At 40.2% G+C, this 10,876-nt stretch overlaps 1 protein-coding gene across 1 annotated transcript; it reads right to left on the bottom strand.

The window, feature by feature from the left end:
* Positions 1-822: 822 nt before the first annotated feature.
* Positions 823-10,271, bottom strand: LOC102197144 (trichohyalin-like). The gene is made up of 9 exons (XM_005723060.1): positions 10,114-10,271; positions 9,090-9,225; positions 7,212-8,626; positions 5,209-6,072; positions 4,355-4,692; positions 4,118-4,217; positions 3,156-3,663; positions 2,751-2,879; positions 823-2,036 (listed from the first exon to the last, which is right to left on the bottom strand). The coding sequence occupies exons 3-8, from the start codon at positions 8,232-8,234 to the stop codon at positions 2,764-2,766; spliced, it is 2,949 nt and encodes a 982-aa protein (XP_005723117.1). The 5' UTR covers positions 8,235-8,626; positions 9,090-9,225; positions 10,114-10,271; the 3' UTR covers positions 823-2,036; positions 2,751-2,763.
* Positions 10,272-10,876: the final 605 nt, after the last annotated feature.

Here is a 10,876-nt window from a genome sequence, read left to right as displayed (position 1 = left end):
CTGCATTTTCTTTATTTTTGGTCCATTTTTGGCCCAAACATTCTGACCCACAAATTTTATAACAGAGGGCACAATCATCATTTATTATCAAAGTTGCATTATTCACTTTTATCTAACTTCCTTAAAAGTTGATACAAACAGAGAGTCAAGGGTGTGAATATATCTTCAGAAAAAAAAGTGTTGGTCTAAGGTAAAAGAATAAACCTGACTATCTGATTATAATGCTATCCAGGGAAACTTTGGGTCCTGTCAGCCACGTGAGTGTTACTTTGACACATTAACATCACCCTTAACATGGTTGCCCATCCCTATTACATTGAGAAAACTTCTCTAACAGCTCGAGGAGCATGGCAAAGTTTCCAAATTTCCCACATCTAAATCCAATTAAGAAGCTGCAGGACATGCAAGAAAAATCGAGATCCATGGAAGCCCCACTCAAATAATCTGCTGTCAACATCCTGGTGCCAAACACCATGGACACCCCAGAGGTCCAGCGTCTGTGCTGAGAGCTTTGTTGAAGGCAAGAAGGGAACCTTAATGTGGCTGAACTGTTTACAGTGACATAGCCAAGTAAGATATACTAATATGCAAGTTAGCATGGGTGTTGGTGTCATTTTGTCTGTTAAGCCAAATGTCAAGGGGGTAAACAGAAGAGCCGAGAGAAAACAGAAACTCTCCAGGAACTGTTCTGACTGACTGGCATCCACACAGCCAGCTGGCACGCAAGTAGCTATCGCAACACAAAGAAAATTTTATGAATTAGTTCTGGAAATATGGCTGCAAGTGTCTAGAGTAAATATTCCACAGAGTCAGAGTCTGTTCAAGGGTCATACCAACCTTTGGTACCAACCTTACCAAACTTAACTACAACATGCAACTCCTTCAATGTACGTGAGGACCTGTGAGTATAACTTTAAGTAGAATTAAGAACCTATCCTTTACCAGATCAAATCCTGTAAACACAATGGTGAAAATCTGCTGTTTTAGGGTACATAACAAACTTGACATTTCTCCCAACTCAACTACAAAACGATTTACATGTTATCTACAAATGTGCAAGAGGAAAAAGCAAATAAATTAAAAGCTATTCATTATAAGACACCAGCTTAGTTCATCTAATTCTAACAAAGAAAAGCTTCACATGTTTAGTTTATGGGAATTTTGTTTTGTGTAACTACTGAGAGTGCTTTAGTGTAAGACACAGAAGCAGAGCGGGAGAGGGAGGAGAGTGGGAATGCAGTGTGTATCACCATACATGGAGCGGAAACCAATCCAGGTTACACTGAGTCATAGACAAGCTTATCCCAGTCTCTCTCTATCCCCCCCACACAGAGACAAACAGAAACACCAAGATAGGGACACAAAGGTGCAAATTCACAGCTAATAATTCATACACTCACACTATGTTTTCACACATTTTTTTCCTAACACCTCCCCTCTACGAAAACACATTCAAGTGTTCAAAAATAAGCCACCTGAAATGGTTTAAAGATTCAAACATATTTGCCACAACAGGCCTTCCTTGGCTTGACCCTTTTGAAAAACAAACTTATCTTGACAAGTGCTTGTTTAGAAAAACACCAACTAGGCACCGTTTCATGCAAAGTAAGAACGGGCTAGGCCCATAACTTAATTCTGAGTTACGAAAAACTAAACAATCCCTTTGGAAAAGTGGTTCAAGAAACATCAACAAGCATCACTAAACCACCACCTCAGTACCTAAATATACAGGTGGGTGTAAAGTGACACCATTGTGATGGACAGCAAAGTCTCCATGTGGTAATTTGTGGATAAACTAGAGGCCATTAAAACATTTTTGGATCCACAGGGGAGGTGTTTATTCTGTCAGTGCAGATCTAGTTACCTGCACACACACGTAAAGAAGTCCACAGCTGATTACAGCTTTTTAAACTGCTCCTGTGTTTGTTTCAATGTTTTAATTGCTTTGAGTCTGTTGTGCAGCGGCTGTTGTCCATTATTCAGGTTCATGGTAAAGCCAGGGTGAGTCAGGTGTTTCCAACAGGTCTGCAAAAAACCTGTATGCAAAAACAAGAACATTTAAGGCAGTACTTTAGTCCTGGGTCAAATTCACATCCCTTTCAACCGATTCAACCAAGTTATATGGAATATCTCCTGATTTTCCTTTGTTATGATAAATATTAAAGGCTGTGATGATTTCTTCCCTGTTTAGAATAAGAAGCATATTTTAAAAAAGGTGTGAACCACCAAAAAGACGCATGACTCACATGGTGATCTTGTTAAATTAAAAGCAACCAGATAAGTATCAACATTTGTTTCTGGTTTCTGTATTTCACATAAATTCTAAACTATTGGTGCCTGTGTGTTTGCACTAAGTAAAACAAATTAGCTTCGAACCTGAAAAAAAACCCCAAAGCAAAACAAACAACAAAAAGTAGTGACAATAAAAGTATTAACAGTTTTGTCCTTAAAGTAAGTGAGATCCCTCTGCTGGAGACAGGGAGTCATCACATTTGCCCAACTTATCATGACAGATTTTCATCTTCCCCCTATAAAGTGAATGAGAGAGACTAAAATATGCAATTATGGACCAGACATGGGTGTTGACCGAGGTTTGAACCAATTAACCTTTAGAGTTGATCTGGATCTACTTGATCCAAGGACTTGGAGGTATATTCTTACTACCTGATTTTTTATTTTATTTTTTGTTAATATCTTGGGATGTTAAATCTATTTGAAAATGGGTTTTTTTAATAGTGTCTGGAGCTTACCTCTTGCTGTGTTTTAATCCGTCTCGTCCTGTTCTGCGTCTTTCTGGGAGACAGGTACTACAGCGGTGCCCAACAAACCTCTTCTCACAATATAGGGACATGCTGGACCACTGGGAATGTCAGCAAAACCTAAAGGATGGAGAGGGGAAAAAGACGGAGGGTTAAATAAAAGAGTTAGTAGAAAATAGATCAGAGTGGGAAAGCACAGAGACAAGGAACACAAACAGGAAATCCACAGGGAATCAAACACTCAGAGACTGTATGTACTTATGAATATCAACTGGTGACTCGGCTGTGAGAAGAATTTTGTACTAATTGGTAAAAAAGTTTTACGCAACTCCCTCCAAAATAACTTTAATTACTTTTCCATATTTCACTCTACAGGCCCACAAACAACAAAGTTACCTTTCATGACGACTTCCGGCAGGCCGTAGGGTTCGTATTCTGTGTCGTCAAAGGCAGCTGACAGCTGCGTCCTGTTGCGGCGAATTCTTTCAGCCAGACGTGCCGGGTCAGCCGGGATGGGGAAGGAACCAGAAAACAAGATTTTGTCTGACGCCGCCTCCGCAGATAACTGGACAGGAGACACAGGAGGGGAATCCACTGAACCTTGTTCTTCCTCCTCCTCAGTCTGAGTGTTAACACATACTGTTGAATTGCCACGAGGATTCAAACTCTCCTCTGTCTGACTGCTGACACTTTTCATTTCTATCTTGACAACTCTGTCTGAGGAATTAGTCGTTGTGTTTAGTTTGGCTTCTGTTTTGGTCGAATCTGGCTCACAGACTTCGCCTGAGTGATGTTGAGCCATTTTCTCCAATGTCATTTGGATGAGTTGACTGTCTCTTCTTACTTTTGGACAATTATCTGACCATTGTGTGAAGTTAATCTCCTGGTTTTCTTTTTCAGATTCCTGAGTCAAGAGACAAAACAAAGTGACTGAAGAATTAATATTGCATCTGGTAGACAAATAAACGCATATGCCTAGGATAAAACTGAAAACCATTGCATTTTATTCAGTACTGAGGGCAGACAGGTGTTTTAAGTTCAGGTGTAAAAGTACAAATGCTTTATTTTATAGGTAAACAAAACATCTATTTTAAATGTCTCTAATATGATAAGAATTGCTATTTACAACAGGAGCAGCTCAGTTCTGGCCCATTTATTATTAAAAATAAATTTCCCCAAATATGTAGGCTTACTTCTCTACAGAAATGTCTTTATGTGCACTGGCTAAAAGACTTCCTAGATTCCACTAGCAATTATCTGGAATTATTTAATTTTTTTCCCCATTGTAATTTACACTAAATTACATAATGACAATTAGCCGTCTGGTACATAAGTGAGTGACAATTTATAAAAATCACCTGGTCAGCCGTGGCAGTGTCCTGTCTGTATTCTTGAAAATTTTCAGCAGTTTTAAAGGGATGGAGGCTCTTTGGTTCCTCAAGGTTGCTGTTCTGCAGTCTTGTGGTAAAACAAGCAAAAGTTAATCCCAGCTGATACCTGTACAAATATACTTAATATATGCGTTTAACACACACAGACACAGAGGTGTGATCAGTTACAAGTTATCTCTGTGATTGCAGAGTGTTGTGTGTTACCTGGAGAACAACATGCGGCCCTGAAGTCTGTTGGAGGAGCAGGAAACGAGTAACTCGTCTTCTCTGATGACTGTGATGGTTTCCTGGCTCTTCTGTATATCCAGTGTGGGTGTCTGAACCGAATCCTGAACAGGTAGAGTTTGAGGCGAGCACTGGGTCATCTCATCTGTTTGCTCCTGGTTTGACTGGGACTGTGTGACAGCAGAGGTCAGTTCATGGGTTTCACATTCCTCAAATGTTGGTGCTGTTTGGGAGGCCAGTCTCCATACAGCAAGCTCCTCTGCCTGCTGCTGGGTCTCCTCAGAGAGAGCTCGTACCCTTATCTGCAGTGCCTCCACCTGGACAGAAGGAGAATGACAGTAGACTGAATCAATCGGACATAAAACTTAAATATAAAACAAATAAAATCCACAATATTATTTAAAAAGTAATTCTACATTCAGCAATACAGATCTTATTGAATATTTTAATGTCGTAAATCATTTGATACTCAGTACTGCGAAAGAGTCGTATTAATTTGTCCAATTACAATTTAAGCCCCTAAAAATAGGGGAGGGTATCTATAAATATTTGCAATTTCTAAATTATATTTTTGTTTAAGCCCTTGAGTAGAAAGACTCTACTTCAACTGGATTTTAACTGCTTTATATAAAATCTACTCTGGCAGCGTACAGAGCCAAAATGATGAAAATCGTGCCATTACCCAAATATATCCACTAGTTAAGACTACCATCTAGCGTTTCGTTCTCCATTAGCCCACCTGTATAATTTTAAGTCCTATACAACTAACCTATTATATTTTTGTCACTTTTCATCTTTTCACATAACTGAAGGAGAAAAATCACTGCCGTTACCTGTTGTTGTAGTTGAGTTACATGCAGCTCAGACATTTCCTCCAGGTCTTCTTCAGTTCTTGTGTTTATTTGGTCTTCCTTTTTTAAATCTTGTCCTTCATCTTCTTCCTCATTCATACTTGACTCCAGTCCCTCAGTCATGACGTCATTCAGCAGACTCCGTGTCCCGTCTTCTGCCAAGCAGGACAGTGCAGCGTTTGGTGTGTTTTGGCTTTGTGTTGGATCGTCTTGATTTTCAGCGTCAGTCTGTAATGTCGGGTTTTGTGCGTCAGAGATGGTCAGGCCCTCAATTCTTTGTTTCAACAGCTGATTCTCCTGTCTGAGAGTGAGCAGTTCAGTAAGGATATCTGCTTCTTTTCCGCTTTGACCGCACTGAGTCTCTACCATCACACAAGCAGAGTCAGGGTTACTCTGAGTTTTGTTCGAGTCTATAGATTCAGGATGCTGGTCCCCTGTTTTATTAGCTTCTTCACTGCTATCAGGTGTTGCCGTTTGAGTATCACATGTCTCTGGCTGACTTGCATCACACTGTGCTTTCAAGTCACTCTCAGGCAGTGACTCTGCAATTAGACAGGTGACTCTACTCTCCATTTCCTGTTTTAGTGAGAGCTCTGAATTCTCCACCGGCTTCTCATCTCCCTGTTCTTCACTTTGTATCTGATGGTCCTCCACCTCTTTGACCATCATCTTCACCTCATCCTTTTTATCATTCTTTAGTTCATCCAGCTCTTGCTTGCATTGTAGTAGTTCCTGTTTTTGGCTTTGGAGGGCGCTCTCCTTCTCTTGTAGCTCAGTTAGAAGGCCTGCAATGTGCTGACTCTGCTTCTCAAAGGCCATGGTTAGCTGCTGCGTCTGACGTGTCACCTGACAAGAAGGGAAGGTTGGAAAAAAAATATATAGAAGAAATGATGACTAGAGAAAGTAAAAATACCACTGGGGTCTGCACTTCACTGGTCACAGCTCACAGCACAAAACACATTTTAAAAAAGCAAACCAAAGGCCTTTTTCTTAACCAATCTTACTTCCTTGAGGAAAAATGTGTATAAATGCAGTGAATTTGCTGTTGTAAATTTAAATCATTATGACCCCTTGTAAATCAGGGCCACACAGAGACTCAGGTCACCTTACTGGATATGCAGAGTTTACTTTGCTTCTATCAGGACTGATGTTTACCTTCTCAGATTAGCACTGAACTGATACCCGAAGTCTTCTTATCTATCTGCTCGGGTTGCATTTAAACAGTTTGCAACTGTTTTATTGACTCCTATACTTTTCTGTATTTTCTTTTTCTTTTTTACTGCCTGCTTTTTGTTTGTCTTTGACTGGCAAATCTTAATTAACGCTTTCGTAACCTTTAGTGGCCATCTTATTTCTTAAATAACTTACAGAAGGAAGTAACATTTGATTTTTTTTTTTTACTTCAGAGAGATCAGTGATATCCTAATTTTAATATTGTGCTTTACAATAACACGATTCATACACTGCTCAAAAAATAAAGGAACCCTCTGTCCCGCTGTTTGTGAATGTGTAAAAATTTTGAGACTTGCATAAATAAATAGATAAAAAAAAATAAAATAAAAATAAAGGAACACTTTATTCTTTTTTTTTTTTTTTTTACCTTCAATTAAACTTCAGGACTATTAATTTGGTCAGTTAAGTAGCAGAGAGGGAGACATGCAGTTATGCTAGGAGTGCTGGACAGAGCCATAGAAGGTTGTAACCCATCAGCACCAGAATCTGCTCCTTTGTGCAATGAGGAAGAGCATGTGCACTGTTAGAGTGCTACAAAATGACCTACAGTGTGCCAACTGATGTTTTCAAAGTGTCCCATAATTTTTTTGAGCAGAGTATGAATTCAAGATTTAGCGATAAACGAAAGTACAGTGATGAGACATGAATTAAGCTGTTCAGAAGTGCAGAACATTCGAGAGTGACTGTTTAATACAGAAATACTTAGGTTTGAGAAATTTAGTGCACTAATCTCTATATCCAGCATCATTTACCTGGCTCTGCAGGGCCTCCAGTTTAATCTGACACTGATTAGCGCGCTCTGTCTCCTTTGCATTGTCATTCTTCAGTCGCTCCACCTCTTTCACCAAATTAGAGGCTGTAGGCTCAGCGATCTGGGGGTCTGAGGCTATTCGGCCCATCTGAACATCATCTGACAGAGGAGAGTGCTCGGCATCTATCACATTGCTCTTTTCTTGGATGATGTCTGCTGCTGTCTGAGAAACAAGCATGTTGTGTTGGTTGGTGGACTGGCAGAAAAGGAGGTGCTGCTCTGGTGAAGGCAGGAGTGCGTGGCCACAGCTATTGATGTTGGAGTTGAGCTCGTCATCACGAAGAGTCAAATACGTCAGGGGAGTGTTTGCATCTGTGTGCTTCTCTTCTTGTGTGTGTTTTCTTTTTTGCTTCAGTTCTTCCACTTGAGCTTTAAGTTCTGCCACCTTCATGCTCAGCTGTTCCTTTACATTAGCGTCTGTGTTTATTATTTGGCTTCTCTCCTCTTCCTCTCTCTTTTTTTCTTCTCGCTCTAAAGCCAGCTGAGCTTTCACCTCCGCCAGCTGTTTTTTAAGCTGAATATTAAGCTCTACCATTTCACTCTCCCTATCTTGTTGTTCTTTGTTTTTCTCTTCCTCCTGCTCGCTTCCCCTCTCCTTTACACACTCTATGTCTGCCTCCAAAGCAGTCATCGTCCTCCTCAGCCTCTCTGTCTCAGCTCTTTCAGTCTCCAGTTGTGTCTTCCATTCTCTTTCTTTCTCCTCTTTCTCTGCAGCCTGGCTGGTGTGTTTGCGGCTAAGCTGTTTAAGGCGGGTCCTGGCTTCTGTCTCAGCTCTTCGTTGGGCTTCCAGGTCCTCTAGTCGTTTCTGCAGTTCTTCTCGTACATCTTGAAGCTCTGAACGGAGCATTGCATTCTCCTTTTTGAGGTCTTCAGAGGGAACGGTCTGCTCAGACTTGAGAGCAGGTGTCTTTTCTGCAGAAAGGGTCAAATTTTGTGTCTTAGGTGAGTGCTCAAGACTGATCATTCTATCAAGATCTTTAGCGTTAGAGTTGTTGATGGGAGTATGAGAGACGTCACATTCTATTGCCTCATTTATAACTTTGTTCTCCTCTTCATTAATTTTCCCTTTGTCTCCTGCTCTCTTTAAACACTCTGAGGAGTCTGGGGAGATTAGGGCACTGATGTGTTCTGAGTCAATTCCTTCTCCTGGCTCTCTGTCAGAAGGATAAGATGCTCTGATATCTGTCCTTCTCTCCTGTGCATCCTCTTCTTCCCTCCTCTGCTCAGCTCGGTTTGAAGAAGGCCTCTTGGTTTGGGCTGACGGTCGAGGATAATGAGATGAGGAAGACTGAGATGAAAAACTCTGTCCAACAGGGCAAAACTGCACAGATTGTGGAGGAGGTGCTGACTTTTGCTCTAGAATTAAAAGGAAAAACATTTTTAATATGTACAAACAAAAAAACGTAATAAACATGTGCTCTCTTTCTAATAAACATGTGCAGTAGTGGAAAAGTTAAGTGTATTTGTAAAAGGATAACATTCATCTATCACTAACCAGCAGGGAGCAGCACTGGGATAAGACTTATGCGTGAACGAGTAATTTACATGACATTGAGTATATAACTGTCATGCACAATCTAGGACTCACCCTCTTCAGTAATCAATCTCCCTTTTTTGCTGCACAAAATAATAAATTACTACAGGGCAGCATTATCACAATAAGCCCACTAAAGGACACCAGTACAACAAGCTCATGTTAAGCACGTGGCCATGTGAGACTCCAAAACCCTGACTCTTGTGGAGGGAGGAAAGACAAGATACTCCAATCTACCATGACTAATAAACAGATTTGGCTTCGTCCCCACAGTTTATGCCTCACCCTGTAGTTCTTTCAGGAGACACAGGGTGTCAGCTCGCTCATCTGCAAGTCTCCTCCCCTCCTCTTCCAGAGCTCGCTCTCGCTTCCTGCTCTGCTCCAGAGTCACAGCCACGCCCTCTGCCTCACGCACAGCTTCCTAATGCAAAGAGCAAAAATAGTCAAATGAGGTGGGATGAATCTAGTCAAATCAAACTTACTGATTTTTAAGTATTCAGCTTAGCTGGAGGGAATCTTCATGACCAACGATGGACTTTTAAGGCCTCTTTTTCAAATATCTGTCAGAAAATTTGATTGATTTCCAAAATATGTCTGCCATGACATCTTTAATGTCAGTCTATATTTTCGACCTTGTGATATTTGCACTATAAATGTTATCAATTGTGCAAGAAGACTGCCAGATGAGGACATGCTGTGTGTAATATAAATGGATTAAGAGCAACCCAAACACAGTGTCTCAACAGCTAGAAACCACAAACAAGCTACAGATGAAGGCAGTATTAGTACGAACTATGTTGCAAGCTTATGAACATGCAAAGAACTGCTACAAATTCTTAAAATGTGGGCGTTTTACATCTTCTGCACTCTCAGCTTAGCGGGGTGCAATACAATAGTAAATGTTAATTTGGAACCTGCACAACAATAGCAAATGTCCTTGCGCATCAGAAAGGCTTTACTAAGACTTTTAATCATGTAAAGTTCATTCCAGGGCCTGTTGGCCAAGGTAAGTCAGTGGGCACTAGTGGGCACTACAACAGACAGCCATTCAAAGGCTGTTTTCTTGTATTTGTGTCAGTGTTGATGTGTGTAGTATTACAAGTATTACAAGACACAACTAAATAACAGTGAGGATAACGCTAATCCGATATCTTTAATAAAACATAATGATGGAGCTGGATCCACACTTATTGACTAACATATGGCACATAAGATGGTCATTACCCATTGCTCATCTAATGAATAATTAATGCAGGCCCTGACTCCTAACAGCGTCTGCATGTATCAGTTGATGATCACTATGTGTTACCGTCAGTTTGGCTTGTGTCTGTGCTTCTTTCTTCTGGCTCTCCTTCAGCTGTCCCTCCGTCCATTTCAGTTTCTCTTTCAGAGTCTCCAACTCTTTCTCCAGCGCCTGCTTCTGTAGAGAAAGCTGACAGAGGGAATAGCGAAATAGTGAGAATGAATCCAAACAACACAACAGAGAAGGTATTTAAAAAAAGAAATTAAAGTAGGGGGAAGAAAAAGCAAAAACAATAGGAGAACTGAAAAAAAGGGAATGACTTGTTTGCCTTGTTTCAGGTGCAGGAATCTCAGCCAGTGAAGGGAACAGGAAGCAGGACAGATGTTGATGTATCTAACATATCCTCTGCCTCTCTCAGGGTTATCAGCAAAGACTCAAGTAGATTAGCTTCCCACCAGTTCTCATCTAAAAATTCTACACATTATACTGATATAACTGTATATATGTAGCAATATTGTGATGTACTGAGTAAATTATTTGCTAATTAATTATTTTTAACTTCAGTGTAGCTCTCTAAAGACAAACTTTTTTGTATTGGTCACTAATTAGTCACTTGGTTTTGTTACAATATTGAGTGACCCAGTAATTCTCAGTCAATGAAATGTCACATGTAGTTTAACAACCAATCAAATCTGAAAACATCTGATACTGATTTTATCAGCTCACTTAGTGAATTTCAATATATGTAAAAAGAATTAAAGAGAAACTATAAAACACATTAATCAGGTGTTGGATTCTCATAACTGAAACTTCATGCATGCACAAAAAA

Source organism: Pundamilia nyererei, unplaced genomic scaffold (assembly GCF_000239375.1).
Source record: "Pundamilia nyererei isolate P.nyererei 1_Seehausen unplaced genomic scaffold, PunNye1.0 scaffold00008, whole genome shotgun sequence".
NCBI classification, from domain to species: Eukaryota; Metazoa; Chordata; class Actinopteri; order Cichliformes; family Cichlidae; genus Pundamilia; species Pundamilia nyererei.
This window is presented reverse-complemented; position numbering and strand designations above follow the sequence as displayed.

Coding starts and splice junctions, on each gene's coding strand:
- LOC102197144 (XM_005723060.1), bottom strand. CDS start 8,234: ATGATCAGTCTTGAGCACTCACCTAAGACACAAAATTTGACCCTTTCT. Junction 4,693..5,208: donor TAACTCAACTACAACAACAG/GTAACGGCAGTG, acceptor CCTTCTGTCCAG/GTGGAGGCACTGCAGATAAG. Junction 4,218..4,354: donor GGCCGCATGTTGTTCTCCAG/GTAACACACAAC, acceptor TTTTACCACAAG/ACTGCAGAACAGCAACCTTG.